This window comes from Labeo rohita, chromosome 9 (assembly GCF_022985175.1).
Source record: "Labeo rohita strain BAU-BD-2019 chromosome 9, IGBB_LRoh.1.0, whole genome shotgun sequence".
In the NCBI taxonomy this organism is placed as follows: Eukaryota; Metazoa; Chordata; class Actinopteri; order Cypriniformes; family Cyprinidae; genus Labeo; species Labeo rohita.
Genome location: NC_066877.1, coordinates 4,519,463 through 4,539,841, shown reverse-complemented (window position 1 = coordinate 4,539,841; position 20,379 = coordinate 4,519,463). Strand labels below are relative to the sequence as shown.

Here is a 20,379-nt window from a genome sequence, read left to right as displayed (position 1 = left end):
AATGCATCAATGTGTCAGAGGTCCTACAGTGCATGATAAAACTTGTTTTCATGCACGCGCAGGGGAAATTATCTTCTTGATAATCATTATTAATCAAACACCTGCAAAACACTGATGGAAAAGAGCTACTGACTAGAAATATTTGGTAACACTGTACAATATAGTCTCATTGTTAACAGGTAGTAGCTAGAATGAACTAACAATCTACAGTACTACAGTATTTATTTTAATCTTACTCAATACTGTAGCTGTACATTTGTTCTTTGTGTGCTCATGTTAGTTCACAGTGTGTTAACTGAACTGTGAAAAGATGCAACTTTTAATTTTAGAAATGTATTAGTAAATGCTGAAATGAATAATAAGATTGATAAAGGTTGTAGAAGTATTTTTCATTTTAAATTCATAGTAGCTACACTGAAAAAAAATGGTGGAGAATTTACTTTTAAACTGATTTAAAGCATAAATTAATAGTAAATTTCACACAAATGGCCCAGAAAGAGAAAGCAATGCATTGGATTAGGGGTCGACCTATCATTATCGACTCCGATAATAAGCATTTTTATGGTTATCGGTGTCAGTCATTTTCAAAACCGATTTGCCAATAAAACCATTTAAAAGCATTTAAATAAAAGAGCCCTTGTTATTCTTAATTTTGACATAAATTTTAATTTCAACACTAGACATATATCGGTTCAAAATATCGGTACTTGAAATTTTTAATTTCGAAGCAAAAAGACTGAAACAGTATTTTCGGTCACACTTTATTTTAAGGTAAAAAAAAAACATTAACTATGACTTTTGACTCAATAAACTCCTAATTTGCTGCTTATTATTAGTTAGTAAGGTAGTTGTTACGTTTAGGTATTGGGTAGGATTAAGGATGTAGAATATGGTCATGCAGAATATGTGCTTTATAAGCACTATTAAAAAGCCAATATGTTAATAAGCGAATAACCAATATGTTAATAGGTATGCTAATAAGCAACTAGTTAATATTAAGAATTGGTCCCTACACTTAAGTGTTACTGTATTTTCTTGTAAAATGCACTCCAATAATGAGAAAAATGTATTTTTTGCACTGTAATGTAGTTAACTAATGTTAACAAATGAGCGTTACCAAAAATCCAACCTGATCTCATGATGGAAATGTACCTGTGGGAACTTTTTCACAAGACGCGAAATTTGTACCACCATGTACGTTTCGAGAAATATTCAATGCTAACTGACCACTCAGTGGGGCTAAAAGAGTGTTCTTTTTTTTTCACTGGAACAGATGAATGTACATATGGTACGTTTTATTCAACACTGGTTTTATACGTGTCACTGAAGTTCTGACTTGAAATGTCCGTTGAGTGGCGCTATAACTCTAATGCTCTGTGACGTTTTAAAATAACGTACCATCTGCAATACACCTAAACCTACCCGATAATATGAACAAAAGCGAATGTGATGTAAAAATGCAATTGCAAGCATGCTGTTTTTATCTTGTTTTAGCTTGATTTTCGATCTCTCATCTTTCAGCTTTCATTGTAAATCATGGTTTTCACAGGATTTGTACCCAAGGATTTCGCATCCAAAGTCCATTTCCATACCGGCCGAGCTACCGAGCAAGCTTGTTACGTCTGCAAAGCGAAACAGATGGAGCTGTAATCACAACTGAGTACGAAAACGTTTACAAGTGCTTGTTGTTTTACCGCTTCTAGTGTTAATTTCTGCTGGAAACTGCAGTCATATACACTTATTGGTACGTATTTCGCGTCTTGTGAAAAAGTTCCCACAGGTACGTTTTTGTCATGAGATAGGTAGCAAAAATCCCATATCTGGCTGGAATGGGATGTCTGAATGGAACACAGTAACAATCACAGGAATCTTACCAAAGGACTCCAAAACTGAATGACATTTCAGCTCAGTTCACTCAATTGCAATATAGGCCTAGTATACACAATATACATAAAATATACAGTATGTTATATACGAATCAATTGTCATTTATAGAAAATGCCTACACAATAAATGGTTTCCGGTTTGACAAAACGTTTTCCAGTAATTCACGTAGGCCTATTCGCTTTACTAGAAATGAATTTTTTTTAAGTGCCTTCCAAAAATGGCACATTCCAAGAGTTACTCTGGAGTGGGTGTGTTCTTGAAGATCCAGCCCACCCATGTGCTATGATTACACGCTGCAGAAATGTTGACTCATGTGAGCCAGGCCACAGACAAGAGCTGTTTTTCTCAGCAGTCCAAGAGTGACCTGACCTTTACATCCCAATCTAGTAATCAGACCGGAATACAGGGAAAAAAGTTCCCCTCAAGAGCGCTGCTAACCTTAAAGAGTCCATGAAATCAAACTTGGGATTCACAAACCAAATTTAGAAAACTAAATTTAACTTCCACCGGGTGCAATATTGTGCTGTTGACTAGTATTAAAGCTATTTGATGGTCTTTTATCTAGTTTTATTTCCCAAAGCAAGAACAGACACTGTTGTAGTTGTAAACTAAACAAAGATTATTGGAGTTGTTTTTTTTTCAGTCTTTTTTACATCAAATTCCACGTTTAATTCTCACAGTTTCTTAACTGTTTGCGAAATGTACTAGCTAATTCTAAGTGTAAACTGGTTCAAAGCAAACCCACATTTTTTTAGTACACAGTTGTGTGTGTTCTCTCGTCTCATCAAGCACTGGCGCCTCTGCTTGAACGCAAGACTGTTGTTTTCAGTATGGTGTGTTTCACAGTGATTTTACATGTCTTAATTCAACCTCACAATCTGCCTAAGGAAACCTCCAGACAAACTCTGGCCTCACGCTAATGAAAACTCCATCAAAAGACCGCAGAAACTCCCTCAAAGACAGAAACCCTGGAGTGAAACACATCCAGAGTCAGTGATTAAATGAAGAGTTAGTGCTGTACAGTCTCATCAGAGTCCCACACGTCTTTCTCAGTGCTGTGTTCCTGGAAGAAACCCACTGAATACAAAACACAACAGCTGGACAAAATGAACTTGGTCAGACCACAAAATATGGCGACAAGATGGGAAACTGACTTTGACGTTGTTGACCAGGGACAAAGAAAGACTAACAAATACTCAAACCACCAATAACAAAAGTTATATATAGACCGGGGTGAAATGTTTCCTGCAAAAAATACATAAATGTTTCACCATTCACATTTGGTACATGTTTGTACCATGCACTAACGCATTCTGTCTGAAGATTATCCTGGAATTTGTGTTGCTAACCTAAACAAAACCCATATGCTTGAAAACGTGTGATAACAAATCAAGAACACATATCCACTATTAACTAAGAGTTTCCTATGCTATAGTGTTACTGCACAAATTCAGCCTCAAATGAATGTAACTGGTGCATCCTAATAGCGACACACGAAACCAAACCAATACTGACCACAACCACTTTAACCATTACACCACATGCCTCTCATTCTGCAGAAAACACAACACGCCTATAGTCGCCTGACTGACCATGTGAGAAGGAAAAACTAGTGATGGACAAACCACGACCTGCGATTCAACAATGCTGAGCTCCACCCAGTTGAAGTCATTTTGTGTCAAATACATCACATGACTTGACATATGACTGTTGTCAGACTAGACAACATCCTCTCCTTCACATTCAGACATTGAGCAATGCTATACAGATGTTTGCTATAATGCGTTTTTGAGGCATTGCTACAAACTGGAGAGGTGTGAGCGATGAAGAAAAGCAGAGATGTGAGAAATGAGAGAGGGAATGAATTATCTGGACGAGCACAGCTTCGCCGCAGGAGTTAATGTACTCTATTTGTCTTCTTGCACTCATTTACGCCCCATCTCTCCAGCGCTGATCCATATCGAGGTCAACAACTTGGCATGTCTGCATGGGTCACCGGTCAAAGCCTTATGCCTCGGCACCTTTCCCATGAAAACCCAACAAGAATGTCTGGACATGCTATGTAACTTCTCAAGGTGTAAGCACCCATTGAACCACGGGTCATTGAGAAGAGCCCCTCCAACAATTAAATCTACTCAATTCTGACTTGAAGTTTTTGAAGGTGATTTTTTTGGAGGATTTCCTGAGAAATATCACTGAAAGAGGTGTCTTGAAATTACACCTCTTTCTGTGACAAAAAAGTGAAAAAAGTGTCAGGGGAGTTGTTGGTTTTTTTAGACTATCAGAAACGATGCTAAAATTGGACAACCAAGGGCTGGTTCTCAAAGTGTAAAGGAGGTACTGCAGTTGATATCTTATTTAAAAATATCCACATAACATTCTCAATTATCAGTGCATTTAATTGAAGGAGAAACCAAACACAAACTCCAGCTACGGGTCTACAGTGTGCAACAGCATCCAAGTAGCCCATAATCATTTTTAAAAAGTCTTTGTTAAAAGTTATAAACCAAAGCAATCCGCTATGAGGTGAATCACAACATTACAAACTTTGGAAAAAGCAAAAAAGTGCTTGAAAATCTGATAAAAAAGATTTAGATACAAGACTACAAGATTGTGTACTTGGGATAATTTTTGGGTTTACCCAAAAATTAAAATCTGTCATTAATTACTCACCCTCATGTCGTTCCAAATACGTAAATCTGTTGTGTTCATTCTCAGAACACAAATAAAAATATTTTTGGTGAAATCCGAGAGCTTTCTGACCTAGAAAGGTAGTAAGGAGATTGTTAAAATAGTCCATGTGACATCAGTGGTTCAACCGTAACTTTTTGAAGCTATGAGAACAAAATAATAGATTACATTTAACCGTGTTTAAAAATGTAATTATAAAACATCTGTTTCTGAGGAACTACATTGTTTGGCAGAAGAATAATGTTTTTATTAATATCATTACACTTGACTTGCTATGACTCACTTAGGTATATGGAATAACCGTTTTATAAAAGCAATAACCCCCGTGAAGCAATGGTTTACAGTGAATATATAACGCCCCTTAGCTGTTATAAATTCACTGTACACTACGGCTTCTTGGTTTAATATATCTAACTTACCTGATTTAATGACGAAAACATTCCTGTGGGAACTTTTCCGCGAGACGTTACCAATAAGTACATATCACTGCAGTTTCCAACAGAAATGACCATTAGAGGCTGTAGAAAAAGTGAGCACTTACACTGCCCTCCAAAAGTTTGGAAATGCCCTAGAAAAGTGGGGTTTTGGACAAGATTGGCATGAATCCTTTTAAATTTGTGATAATTTTGCACTGATAAGGGACAACACAAACTATGAAAACATATTTTATTACATAAACAGTTTATACTTACACGTAAATTTTTGATTCATTAAAATATCCACCATTAGCAGCTGTTACAGCTCTGCATAATCTGGGCCTAAATTAATCGTATTCTAAACTTAATTGGCAATCAATTGTTGAAGCTATTAAGGTTTGCTGACCCAAAAATCTTTTAAAAACCTGGGCCAAGTTTAAACCAGTAACCAGGCACCACAGCTGGCAAAAGGGCATGTCTGTATATTACATTATTATGTAATCAAAATGAAAATTATTATTGCTGTTCTTTAATGATAATGTCAAGTAATGCACTAAAAAATGATAAGGATTTATGCTGATATCGTCCAAAACCACACTTTGCCAGGTGTGTTTCCAAACTTTTGGAGGGCAGTGTATAATCGTTTTCATACACAGTTATAATTACAGCTCCATATGTTTTGCTTTCTGGACGTAACAAGCTTGCCTGATAGCTCAGCCAGCACAGAAATGGACTTAGGATGCTGAATCCTTAGGTACGTATCCAGCGAAAAACACAAGAGATTGAAAAACTTGCTAAAACGGCATGTTTGTGTTATTTTACGTTATTTAAAAACGGCACGAAAACTCAGTGGGCATTTAAAGTCAGAACTGCGGTGACATGTACAAAATCAGCATCATATAAAACGTAACATATGTACATTCATCTGTTCCGGGGAACAGTGGACATCTCACATCAAATATGTCACGAAATGCACATGGCGGTACGTATTTCGCGTCTTGTGAAAAAGTTCCCACAGGTAAGTTTTTGTCATTAGATCAGGTTGAAATGCACAATAAAATATCCAGTCTCATATCCCGTATCAACCGATAATAGTACATTTAAAAAAACAATAATAAATATCTAACATATAACAACATAGTATTGATATACTGTGCATTCCGATACAAATCACTAGGCTACAATTTACCAGATAACTTGGACTGATTCAAACAATTGTGCTACTCAAGCCGCTATCACACACTACATTGCATTATTGCCAATACACTGCAAAACATTTCAGTTAAACAAGTGAATGATTTAAACTAAAGATATTCATACGCCTGTCTGCTCCTCTCAGCTCAGGAACATGAAGCCTCCCTTGAGACTTACACATCTATTATGGCTGAACTTAGCTAACAATGCGGTGTGATTTGACATGACTCCTTCATCCACCTGCACGATCATCCAACATCATTATCAGGACTACATCAATGGATTTTTAAAACTCAAAACAGCCTCAGGGTCTGGTTTCTCAGGGCCAGATTAACCAAGTCCTGAACTGCACTACAGTTTGAAGTGTGATTCTCCATTAAGATCTCCAGCCAAAAATAACACTAAACCAGCATCGTTGAAAAAAAAAATCCCTCAGTCTAACATCACTCTGCTCTTCATTTGAACTAACATGTTAAGAACAATTTGTATCACATGATGTTTGAACCTGTAATGCACTACTGCAAGCCAAATTCAACCTGTTTAAATTCAGGGAAATGAACTTAAATGAAATCTGAATCAAGTGAATTCAGAAAATATTGATTCACTTTTAGAACCCTGCTGAATAAAATAATTCTGAGGGTTTTGTTGAGTCGTGCCTGGTGACGTCAGCAATTAAAGGATAAAGGAAAACAATGGCTATCAGACAGTGTGCAGGACAGGAAGTTATGCACACGCAAACAGGAAGCGGACAGGGGTTCGGCCGTTTTCTGTAATCCTGCTGCGTTTATTTGTGTTGTTCGCTTGTGTTATATGCAAAATGTAAATGTAGGCCTTTCCGGAAGCAGTACTGGGAAATTTGTGGTATTGGTATGGAGTGGGAGATTTCAGCATGACATAGTATGTCAGCAGTACGAGCTGCTGCTATTTTGGATTCACTGTCTCTTTTTAAAACACCATGACAGTGAAACTTCCCTCTGCCTGCTAAGAAACTAGGTCTAGTGCTGCCGTCCCAGAGCTAATCAAATGAAATATGGGTCAGAACTTGAGCACTGCATAGATTTTTTTTTGCTAGTTAACAGTTTATACTTTGTCCGTGTCAAAAGTTTGAGGTCAGTAAGATTTTGTAATATTTTTGAAAGAAGTTTCTCATGCTCTTTAAGGCTGCATTTATTTAATCCAAAATACAGTGAAAACAGTAATATTGTGAAATATTATTATAATTTAAAATAACTGTTTTCTATTTGAATATATTTAAAAGTGCTATTTATTCCCGTGATCCAAAGCTGAATTTTCAGCATCGTTATTCCAGTCTTCAGTGTCACATGATCCTTCAGAAATCATTCTAATATACTGATTTGCTGTTTGAGAAACATTTCTTATTTAATGTCGAAAACAGCTCTGTTGCTTAATAGTTTAGTGGAAATTGTGATACATTTTTTTTGGATTCTTTAATGAATAGAAAGTTCAAAAGAACCTTTGGTTGTTGTGTTACCGCTCTCCGATAATACCCACCAAAGACATCATTACTCAGCAGAACTAATAATTATAATAAATGCCCCTGAATTAATATACATAAACAATCTCTATAAAGAGCAACGCAGGTTTAAACAGATGTTTCAACAAGCATGTGGATGAGTACTGCCCATAATTAGTTCTGACAATATGATCATCTAAAAAAACAGCCCTGAAAACTGTGTGAATTTCATTAAAATAACAGTCATCAAATCATAGGCCCATTTACACATTCCCTTCCCTCATAGATGTGCTGGAAGATCTCAAGAAAACAGCACACGGTTGGTCTAATTAGTTCAGTTTGAACTCTTCCTGCTGTGCATTTACACAGAAGACATGCTCTAGTTTAAAAGGTTCCACTACCATTGCAGTTCAGCACATCTGTTATTATATACAGACATGATTACTACAAAAAGTGTTTTTCACAAAGGATGTCAAGCTTTCGTGGGAATCAATACCAAGAGTAATAAGAGTGGATCTTTTACTTTTTTGTCACCATATCAGGATGAAACATGGTAGTGACAATGCATTGATTAAAATTACTTAAACATGATAACCTACAGGTTTGATCAATATTCCAATCAACAAATGACCTGTTTAGGGAAGATTGGCAGCATGGACATGACATGCAAAGCATGCTGTTGTTCTTCTCTGAAATTTCCATAGCCCATAACACAGTGTGAATACTGAGCAGCTCAGTTGGAACAATCCAGATCTCAGGCATACAGTTTTCCACAACCTGAAAATCATAATTGCATAAATCTAAAAGTATTGCATTCATTCCAGCACCTTCAAACACACACAAGATGACCAATACGATGATGTTTTTGTCCTTGTTTGCCAAACAGCAATCTGTTTTGTTTAAACCTGTTTGTATTAGTTGTCCGACGCATTGCACTGCTTTTATTGGGATTGAAAGGTCTTTCTGATCTGAAGCACTGCTGACACAGCACTGAACCTGCATTACACCTATCATCATCTTCATCACCGCTATTATAGGTATTCAGAAGGGCTGCAGTAAAACAGTACCGATGACAGATCAGGTATTTCAGAGCACTTATGTAGAGGTGAGTATGTAAGGCATGTATGTCAACAGCCCGCGTCCATAATAATGCATGAGCCCTATTTGTAGGAAATCTGATGCAACCCTGATCTCTAAAACCCGGCATGTCGCATGGAGATGGAAAGGCTCCACGCGGAAATCAGCGACTCACCCTCGGAGAGCTCCAGCTCGAGCTCCGCCAGCTTTTCGCGCACCTCCGCCGGGAGAGTCATCGCGATCGCCGGCGACGGGTCCAGCATCATCATCAGTAATCCGGTGGAACTGCGTTCTGCCATAATGATCCAGCTGGGTCAGACAGCTCCAGGTCCTCACCGGCCAGAGGGCTTGTTGTGGCTCAGATCAGCTGGTGGAAAGAGAGGGGCGGGCGGGTGCTGGTCGCTTATCGCATGCAGATGTGAGAAGTATCGGGGCGGTTGCATATAGGCTGCTGTTTGCTTACAGCCCAGCCGCTCGGACCGCTGATAAAATGTTCAAATGTAAGATCCACGCCCTTCCTCAAGCCGGATTTAGCGCTGGATGGTCGTGCATGACTGAAGAATTCTTCGTAAAACAAAGAGAAACTCGCCCAACTCTGCTCTTCAGCGCGCCACCATCGCCATTGCAGCAGAGCAGCTGGGAACAGAGCGAGAACAGATCCAGCGCGTCAGTGATTCCTGTCTCACCTACACACACACTCCGGTGACATGCACTGGCAGTGCGCTGCACTTACTATACTAACAATACACAGGCCGTTCCTTTGTATAATAAAGTATTTTGCGTTAGAACGTGGTTTTTCAAGTAAATGTCTCAGATTTGAAACGTGCTATCAGAAAAACCTTTAGTAATAGTGTCTATCAACTGTCAAATGTTAATAAACACGCCCTGTGACACTTAAAGCTAAATGTAAACTACTGAATATATAGTGAAATATGGCTATGTCCTTAAAAACAAGTAACATGACCAATGGTAACAGGCTGACGGTAACAGGGTGGACAGTTTTAGTTCATCTAGCCACCCTAGCTTTGTGCTCAAGGTCATGACACATGGGTTTTATGCTGATAATTCAACAAATATCCACTTTTCAATAACCAGCTGCTGACAAAATCATGGTAACAGAGTTGAATATCAAAGATCATTTCCTTACTGAAAAATGTAGAACATAAAAATAGATAATACTTGTCTTTGAGGGGCTTGCACGTATCATAACTGTTTTTTTAATGGAATAATGTCAGTTATGATGGTAACAGGGTTGACAGTAACAGAGTGGACAGTTTTAGTTCGTTTAGGCATACTAGCTTTGTCCTCAAGGTCATGACACGTGTTTTATTAGAAAGAATGTTAATAATTCTACAAATATACACTTTTCAATAATCAGCTGCTGACAAAATCACGGTAACGGGGCTGAATGTGATTGTTCCTTATTGAAAAATGAAACATAAATAGAACATAAAAAGAGACAATACTTGTCTATGAGGAATTTGCACCACTCATAACAAAGTTTTTATGGATTTAATGTCAGTTGTATTGTTAACAGGGTGGACAGTTTTAGTTCATTTAGCCATACTAGCTTTGTGCTCAAGGTCAGGAAACATGGGGTTTATGCTGATAATTCTACAACTATCCACTTTTTAATAACCAGCTGCTGATAAAATTATGGTAACAGCGTTGAATGTCAAAGATCATTCACTACTGAAAAATTTGCAACATAGAGACAATACTTGTTTTTGAGAAACAGGTAACAGGGCTGAATGTGAAAGATCATTCTTTACTGAAAAATTCAACATAAATAGAACATAAAAAGAGACAATACTTCTCTATAAGGAGTTCACACCAGTCATAACAGAGTTTTTATTGGAACTAATGTCCGTTATAATGTTAACAGGGTTGACAATAACAGGGTGGACAGTTTGGACAGTTCATTTAGCCATACTAGCTTTGTGCTCATACTAGCTTTGTGCTCAAGGCCATGACACATGGGTTTTATTAAAAAGAACATGCTGATAATTCTACAAATATCCACTTTTCAACAACCAGCTGCTGACAAAATTATGGTAACAGGGCTGAATGTCAAATATCATTCCATACTGAAATATTCAACATAAATACAACATAAAAGGAGTTTGCACAGCATTTTTTATAGAATTAATGTCAGTTATAATGGTAACAGCGTTGACAGTTAGTTACTAGATTTTTGTTGTGGAGAAAAATGTCTAAACAGTTTGTTAAGTTTTGTTACAGTTATTAATTATTAAGTCATTGTTTACACATGTTCAAAAGGGATACAAATAGCACCTACTTCATTGAAGGACAAACATCAGCACACACTATGACAATAAACATACATATGAAATATAAATATTTGTATTTAAAAAAATAATAACAAAACAAACACTAAAATTGACATTTGTACTGAAAGAATGAAATACTAAAATTTGTATATGAAACTATACATAAAATTCTATTAAAAATGCATAAAAAATAATAATGCCAACATGGCATACCTGCATATAAACAGGTTAAATCCTAGATCTCCCTTTAGATTACAATGTCATTTTTACTGACTGTAGACAGTGGCTGTCATTTTCACAGTTTAATATTATGTGGAACTTATTTCAAAGATCCTTTTACCAGTTTCAACAAGGTATTAATTTAAGTTAAATTAAATGATTAAATTATTGGTTTTACTAAGGACAATCAGTTCAGATGTTTTAAAGCAAAGAAAACTTTAAAAGAGATTCACACTAGAGGTTGTCAAGTTCACTGCTGACATTGGACAACACTGCCAACATGTGGACAATATAAGAAACTACAATGACAAAACCTGAGATTTCTTTGCTAAAATATTGCAAATCATAATTGATTCAATTTACATCAACATCATTATGATGATCATCAATTCTCAAACTTCAAATGTTCTTTCATAATCCTCTACCTTCACTTAAACGTAAGGAACCATGACAGAATCATGACAAATACAATATCTTTCTGAGAGTGTGTCTCACATTTAAAAAGTAAGATGATTCTGGAGATTTGTGATTGTGTTTATATACTGCACGATTCACTGACATGTGCACGTCTACCAAATTAGTCCTCCTGAAAAGAATAAAAACACAATTAGCAATATTTACATAAAGCTTAACAGAGATAAATAAAGATTAAATAAATCCCTGGGTCCAAAATAGCCAATATAAATTCAGAAATTTATGCAGTATACTATATGCCACCAGTAATAACTCTGAAATATTATTATTATTTTTTAATAAATTTTATCATTATTCATTTAATATTGTAAAATAGCACTGCCATTTAAAATAACAGATTTTATTTGAATATATTTTGAAATGTAATTTATTTCTGTGACCAAAGCTGAATTTTCAGCATCATTACTCCAGTCACATAATCCTTCAGAAGAAACATTTCTGATTATCAATGTTAAAAACGTGTGTACTGCTCAATATTTTTTTGTGGAAACTGTGATACATTTGATTAAATAAAAGTTCAAAAGAAAAGCATTTATTTAAAACAAAATTGTTTTAGCCTTTTTTTTCACTTTTCAAAAGTCACTTTTGATCACTTTAAAGCATCCTTGACCTTGTTGTCCTACCCCAGAGTAGTGCATTGCAGCAAAAACTCTTATTAACATTGATAATAATAGATGTTTCTTCAGCAGCAAATAAGAATATTAGAATGATTTCTGAAGGATCATGTGACGCTGAAAACTGGAATAATGATGCTGAAAATTCAGTTTTGCATCACATAAATAAATTATAAATACATAATAGAGTCTTAGAGACAAAATCTTACTAATTCTAAATAATTCAAAGTGTTTGTCTTACCTCTTCTGGCCCTCAGTTAAGAAGGATCTCAAGGCTTTCAGGTACACAGACTGATGTTTTGGCGCCTCCAGCTGTTCTCCTTTAGTCCAGCAGTGACTCCAGAAGATGTCCGCGTCCACTGGGATGCTCCTCGTGCAGCATAAGACCACTGGCCCGTCTGTCTCCAGCTCTCCACTCACCTCATCCTCACAACCCATAAACTCAGCACACCTCTGAGGCTCAGACACATTATAGCTCTGGATAAAGAAGAGTTTAGGCTTGCCTGCCAGGCCCGGGCACAACTCTGAGGTGAAGAGCTGCCTGACAGCGTTCAGGTTCAGTCCTGGACCGTTAGGCTCAGTGCCCAGCAGATTTGATGAGTGGCTTCGGCTGATTATACAGCAGACAAAAGCAGACGCTCTGTAATGACCCTTCTGATGAGCCACTTCCCTCAGTGTGGACAGCATGTCTCTCCAACTCAGCAGCTTGTGTATGATCACATGGAAGTGTAAGGCCTTGAATGTTTGCTCCAGCTCATCTGTAAGAAAAAGAGAAGCTATTACAAGAGTGTAATGTCATTTCTTTCACAACTAAGTGTACTAGTAATAGTCATCAAATCAGCAATTCAGAATGATTTCTAAAGGATCATGTGACATTGAAGACTAGAGTAATGATGCTGAAAATTTAGCTTGGCATCACAAGAATAAATTACATTTTAAAATATATTCAAGAAGAAAACTGTTATTTTAATTTGTAATAATACTTCACAATATTACTGTTTTTAATGTATTTGTGATCAAATAAATGCAGCCTTAGTTTCCATAAGAATCTTCTTCTAAAAACATTAAAATCTTACAGACGCCAAACCTTCAAACGGTAGCAGAAACTACATAAGATCCGTGATTTCTTACCTCCTTCAGTGCCGACACAGTCTATGATTAGACACACTCCTCTGGGTTCACTCCGCATACTGTACACTTCCTCCTTTTGAAAGAGATTAAATCAACACGTCATTTTGACCCACTGGTCTATTACAGATTACTGTTTTGACCACATTCAACACTTGATAACAATCTTTCACAGCGGCATTCTCACCTATATTAACAGTTTCACTTATATTTAGAATTTGCACCCACGACGTGTTACTATAAAATATTGTTATTGCTTGCCAAACATTTAGAATGTTTAAAGTGCTTGGAATTAACAAAATATTATCCTAAATGTAAAACTGTAATTTTAACCAAACGGTCAAAGAAAAGAAATGTTTTGTTTTAATTAAAATTCTGTAATTTTACAATGAACCAGACGAGCATCAGTGCTCCTTGTATTGAACAGATAAATACAGTGGAGATCAAAATTAGTGAACAACTTAAATTTCCTAAATGTCAAGGTCACTGATTAGTCATATTTGAAGTTATCCTAACAGGAGCAGAAGGACAGTTTGTTTTAAGCAATTTTCATAATTAATCATTAATTGTATTTAGAGAAAAAGAATTCTGATCAAAATTAGAGAACTCCTCCAGATACCTCCAAATTATTGGACTGGTGCTAATTTCCATTATTATATGACAAACCCTATTTAACTGGCAGCATTTCTCCAATTTTCACTGAGACTGTAAGATGGTGAGAAGCTCTAAGGTGACTGAAAGCCTGCAACAGGAAGTTGTCCAGATGAAGGCCAACGGGATGACCCTTTCAGCCATTGCAAGAGAACTTTGTCATTTCAAATCTATTGATTTCTTGAATATTGCAGCTTTACAATGACACTAATTCATTCGAGTCCCCCCAAAAGGCTGGTCATCAATGTAAGACAAATGCAAGAGAAGACAGGATGCACAGACTCTCAATGGGGAATGGGTTCAGCACTGCAGCCGGAATTGCTTGCCAGTTCAGTGCTGAACAGGGTAAGGATCTGTCAGAGCATGTTTAATGAAGTCGGACTGAAAGCGCACTTTGCAGTGACCAAACCTCTCATCAACAGAAAGAATGAAAAGGCTAAGCTTATCTTTGCTGAGGAACATGTTTTGTGGAGAGACAAAAACTTGTCCGAAGTTCACTTTAGTGATGAGAGCAAGTTTAATAAATGTGGGTCTGATGGAAAACATTTTGTTCACCGTCAAACTGAGAAAAGACTGAAGCCCAAGTGTGTAAAGAAGTGAAAGGTGGAGGAGAAAGTGTCATGGTGTGGAGGATGCTTTCTGCTGCAGGAGTTGGGCCTCTAATACATATACAAAGCAGGGTGAATGCAAATGTTTATCAGAACCTCCTTCAATTCCTGCAACTTTCATGCAAGACAATGCCTCCATCACACTGCAAAATGGATAAAGCGGTTCCTTGAAGCAAAGAACGCTAAAAATGATCTAAACCCGATTGTAAATCTCTGGAAAATATTTGGCGACAAAGTTATGGCTAAGAAACCCACTACAGTTACCAAACTTTATGGAAGAAGAGTAGACCAAAATCACACCAGCACAGTGTGAGAAACTAATGTTATCCTGCGGCCGCAGATGTGCTTAAGTCATTCAAAGCAAGGGCCTCTACAGTTCCTACTAATCTCTAACAGCTGTAACCCACCAAAATTTTAGTTGAAATCTTATTTCGTGCTACAGTGGCTACTGTTCACTTATTTTGATCACTTTTCCACAAAATAAAGGTTTTTGCAAGATTGCAAGATGGCGGGCTGTTCTAAGGTGATTAAAAGTCTGCAACAGGAGGTTGTCCAGATGAAGACCAAAGAGAAAAGACCTTCAGCCATTGCAAGAGAAGTTTGTCATTCCAAATGTGTGATCTCTTGAATATTGCAGGATTATAATGACACTAATTCATTTAAGTCCCTTAAAAAGGCTGGTCGTCCACGTAAGACAAATGTATGAGAAGACAGGATAATGCAGAGTCTCTCAATGGGGAATCGGTTCAACACTGCAGCTGGAATTGCTTGACAGTTCAGTAAAGGTTTTTGTTGAAATGCCTGTACAACTAGTATGTGATATACCTACAGTTAATATTCCTTCAAATTTTGAGCGATAAGTATATAACAATATTTATCATTTTGATTTCCACTCCAGTATATCTTTAAAGCATATCATACATATCAAACATATTTCTAATTCATAAGAATATCCATGCAGTAAAAAGAAATTAATTAATTAATAAATACATACATTTACCTGACGATAGGAGTTAGAGACAAGTAGTTCCTTCTTCACTCCTGTCGGTTTATCTAAAAATAAATAAATACATAAATAAATAAACGAAACACAAAATGTATTGAAATTAAGCAATATTTATATAATTATACACAACACACTTCACACTGCCAGTCAAATGTTAGGCACACCTGACTAAATATACATATTTAGTATATTTTTCTAGTTTAGAGTCACGAGAAACCCAAGTATCTTCTAAGTACACAAAAAACTTATGTTAGAATTCCCCTAAAGTTGTTTACAACTAGTAAATGTCTGAGCAAAGTGTTTCAAAGAAATGCTCAGTAGCACGTTTAGCCACGCAAACCCCAGATTTGCAATGGGGGCATCACCTCAGCCCCCATCCCACACGCTTCTGAAAATGATGACATTTAATTAGCAATTCACCTTCACAAATGTATTGGCCAAATGAGTGCATTTTTTATTTAAACAAACTAGTGTTACTTAGGACAATTAATAAGACAATCATTGGGAAAACCTTCTGAAAATCTGAATGCATCATGTTGCTTTTAACTTTCTGTTACCCTTTGTCTGTAAATCAGCCAATTTTGGTCACTTTATTGTTCCCATACCTTCGTTAGCACTATTTCTAGCTTTGATGACTTTAGTAATACTGGAAATTGGAAGGAGGTGGGGTAATGAAGAGACAACAAGAAGTTTGTCCAAACTTTTGACAGGCAGGGGATTTCCTTGTTCTGTTTGTTTCAAAATGAATTTACTTGAACTCACCACAGAATTTGGAAACCGGCCTGGCATTACAGGAAGCTGATGGAATAGCAAATGAGCTGTTTGGCTGTGAATGACACAAACAGTCAAAAGTTGAGTAAAGAGTATTGAAATATGAAACATTTGTAGTACTATCTATGACAAAGCATCCAAATGAAATCTCACCAATGGCATTCTGCTGAACTGCAGTCTGTCTTGAGGCGAAGATCCTTGTTTAATCATTAGCACTGCAAAAGTGGTTCTCGGTTATTAAGAAAGAAGACAGTTTGATTCAGTTCCCCTAAAAACCCCACAGAGTTTATTAGTAATGACGCAACAGAAAAGAAACTATAGGAAAGAGGAACTAAATCCAAATACTGCACATGACGTATGCATCGTTGTATCTTAAAAGCAAATCTTATGTTAGTTCTCAGAAACAAAGACACAAAAACTGTCCCTGAGGCAGTACCTTTTTTAAAAGGTACTAATATGTACCATTTACCATGTAAGTAATATACTGTAATCTAAACCCCTCTGAATGAGACAACAGGCCAAATACGTATTATACCTACTATAGGCTGTATTATATATTTGTAATATCTAACACAACAACACAAAGCTGGTAATTCTTACCTGTCTGCTGGTATTGACTGATCTTTTTAGCTAGATCAGCTCTGTGAATGGACCTCAGGGATTGTTCAATCAAATCCATCTTCTCACTAGAGAGCTGGTCGAGCTTCTCCAACTCCACTACAATGTCTAAAAAACTCTGCAAATATATGTTTCAAAAAATTCATTTCAATTCCACACATGAAACATTCAGCAAAAAGCTGAAGAACACATCATACCTGGACATTTTCCAGTTTATGTTTTGGTAAAGTGCCTCTCAGTAAGAACGTCAATGACTTCAGGTCCTCTGTGTCCATGTCCTCACCAACATCAGCCATCAGTACTCTAAAAACACAACGTCCAGGTTAAAACATTCTCTTGAACCCCATACTGTGCATAAATGGAGTTTCACAGAAGGAACTAGAGAGCATTACCTGTATTCTGATACAGAATGGCCATTTTTTAGCAGTCCCTCAACCGTGCTTTTGCTGGTGCTCAGCACCTCTCTCAGCAGATCATAGCGTCTTATTTTCAGAATGAGCTCCATGAGAAACGTGTTGTCAATTCTCCTTTGGCACAGCACAGATTGTAACATCCCTCTGGGATCTGTGGAGAACTTGTCTATATCAAGAGCGCCGCACAGGTATGAGACCCGCTTACATTCATCTGTGCTGAGCTCATCAGTGATCTGACTGATAGTGTGATACAGGCTGGACATTCTGCTCTGAAATGACACTGTAAAGACAAAAACTGCCATTATGAAAGGAAGAATCTTTTTCTATCACTCTTAAATGAGGGTATTTAGGTAATGTACAAATATTTAGGGTTTTAGAGTATCATTTCTTGTAAAAAAAAGTGAGTCAGGTCATTCATCCCGTAGACCCACTTTCACAATTATATTGCATTTGTAAAAAGTACAAATTGGCATAGCGGTCGGATGTGACTCAGTAGCCTGTAAATGTTGCGGTATTTGATTTAAATTTATCTTGAAATGACACTTATCAACGTGACTCTATCATAGACTACTACGATGACCGTCTACCCTATAGGTTCAATAATAATAATATAATAATAACAGCAGCAACAACAATAAGAAGAAGAACAAGAACATAGCAAGCGCTTCTGCATAAATTGCAATATGTATCGTATTATATAAATAGCGCATCCTCTGGTAAAGACTATTCAAGCCTTTATATCATATATATTTTGACTAGGCTAAATTAACAATACCTTTACTAGCGTTTATAGCGTAAAACGTATAGTTACATATTATATAACTATACACGGATGTTACTCTGATATGGTTAGCATATCTACTGCGGTGTGCAGTTCGGTGACAAAAAACTGTACGTGGCTACGTGTTTTATGAGCAGATTGTGTCAATAACTTCAAATATTCTCGAATAAAAAGAGAAAGCCGTAAACCTTACCTCAAGACAGCTGTTCTTCTGACTAAATAAAGTATCCGTTCGTGAATGAATAGCGGTAGTTGACTGGAAATCCATGACGTCGACAGTCTACAATTTACTTACAAGGGAAAGAGGAAGTTTGTGGGTTGAAACGTACCTTTACGTCATTCAAATAGCCTACTTGCTAAATTTAAGTTTATGTGCTGTGCTCAACAGTCTTTTGGTCATCTAAATATGAAAACATTGAGTGGAAGAAAGTATGGTTAATAAGTAAGTTTTTCATAGGTAAGAAAGTAAAAGTTTAAAGTTTAAAATATTACACAGAATTTAACCTGATAAAGAATTATTTGAACTGTTCGAAGTGGATATAGGAAACTCGTGATTTTGTGGAAGAATCTGTGATTCATCTTTTGTTTAGTCTGCTCAAGACAATATTATTTAGGGTAGATGTCTCTAACTTGATTTCTAAAATGTTTGGAACATTAATGCAAATAGAAATGTATGATTATATATATATATATATATGTATATATATATATATATATATATATATATATATATATATATATATAGTGGTATATGTGGTCCAAAGTCCTCTTTTCAGATAAAAGTAAATTTTGCATTTCATGTTGAATGTTTTCGAATGTTTTTGTATCGCCCTGTGATTTCCGAGGAATTCACTGAATTTGTCAAAGTTTGAATGAATGAATCAAAAGCCGGTCATTACACTTCAATCAAATCGCGATGTGGACTATCTGTAAGAGAGAGGACTGGCTCAAACTGCGGCATCGGCATCTCGCAGCGGCACTTCCGGCGGCATCTCTAGATGCCGCGGTCTTTCTCCGGCAGGTGCCGCGACTACAGCGGCATCTTCAAAAGCCACGGACACAGCGGCATCTCTATAGATGCCGCGACATTTTAAAACACTTTAACGTGGCGCAATACATTAAAACGGTTTTTTAAAAGACCAATATCAATTAACACATTAATAATAAATCATGCCATGTACACACAACAGATGCGTTGCGTTTAATTTCGCGTAAAGCGTTTTTCTCCTGTAAGGAATAGGCTTAACATGGCTTAAAGCGTTAGGACAGTGTTTTTGAAATGCAAAACTCCATAAACACATTATTAATAAATTATGCATACTAGTATGATTTAATTTACCCAGTTTTGGTTTTTTAAAACACTGTCTTAGGCATTAAGCCACATTAGGTGTTTTCTTCATTACGGGTTTTCTGTCGGAGGAAAACGCATAACGCATAATTAAACGTGTTCCTTTCGTATTTTGGGCTCATATCTACTTATCTGTATAGTATGGTTGATTTATTAATAATGTTTATTGAGTTTGGTATTTTTAAAAACACCCTTTTAATTCAATTAGCCACGTTAACGCGTAATTAACCGCCTTGTGTTATTATTCTGGACTCATTTGCTTATTTGTACATCATATGCTTTTTTTAAATAATGGGTTTACTCAATTTGGTCATTTAAAAACGCTGTCTTAAGGCATTAAACCACGTTAAGCGTTTTCCTTATGCATAGTGGGAGGAAGACGCTTAATGCGTAATTAAAATTGTTGTGCATGCTGTAGTAAGCTTTATTAATAATGCTTTACTGAGTTTGGTCCTTTAAAAACACAGTTTAATGCATTATGCCACGTTAGACGTTTTAAAATGTCCCCAGATGCCACGGTCTGGTCTTTCCCCGGCATGTGCAACTACAGCGGCATCTCCACATGCCACGGCTACAGCGGCATCTGCCACAGTCTTTCTCCGCCATGTGCAACTATAGCGGCATCTCCAGATGTCGGAGACTTTCTTCGCTGGCCAATTACATAATTCGATGTAATACTTTTTATTCTAAAAACGACACGTCAGCAAAATAACACTAT

At 36.6% G+C, this 20,379-nt stretch overlaps 2 protein-coding genes across 6 annotated transcripts in view; both read right to left on the bottom strand.

Moving 5' to 3' along the window:
* dip2a (disco-interacting protein 2 homolog A) overlaps window positions 1–9,509 on the bottom strand; it is a 139,210-nt gene extending 129,701 nt beyond the window's left edge. For 2 of the 4 annotated variants that reach the window (XM_051119267.1, XM_051119270.1), the window contains exon 1: window positions 8,915–9,509. In XM_051119267.1, the coding sequence (XP_050975224.1) occupies window positions 8,915–9,038 (124 nt within the window). In that variant the 5' untranslated portion in view covers window positions 9,039–9,509. The remainder of the gene's footprint in view (window positions 1–8,914) is intronic. The other 2 variants (XM_051119269.1, XM_051119268.1) reach the window with 2 other exon arrangements.
* Window positions 9,510–11,233: 1,724 nt separating this feature from the next.
* Window positions 11,234–18,622, bottom strand: LOC127171351 (CASP8 and FADD-like apoptosis regulator). 2 transcript variants are annotated; one of them, XM_051119930.1, is made up of 10 exons: window positions 18,507–18,622; window positions 17,512–17,812; window positions 17,317–17,422; window positions 17,102–17,237; window positions 16,655–16,716; window positions 16,493–16,556; window positions 15,719–15,777; window positions 13,469–13,541; window positions 12,579–13,095; window positions 11,234–11,835 (listed from the first exon to the last, which is right to left on the bottom strand). In XM_051119930.1, the coding sequence occupies exons 2-10, from the start codon at window positions 17,793–17,795 to the stop codon at window positions 11,706–11,708; spliced, it is 1,431 nt and encodes a 476-aa protein (XP_050975887.1). In that variant the 5' UTR covers window positions 17,796–17,812; window positions 18,507–18,622; the 3' UTR covers window positions 11,234–11,705. The 2 variants fall into 2 exon arrangements, with proteins under 2 accessions (XP_050975887.1, XP_050975888.1); XM_051119931.1 differs by having other exon boundaries at window positions 15,725–15,777.
* Window positions 18,623–20,379: the final 1,757 nt, after the last annotated feature.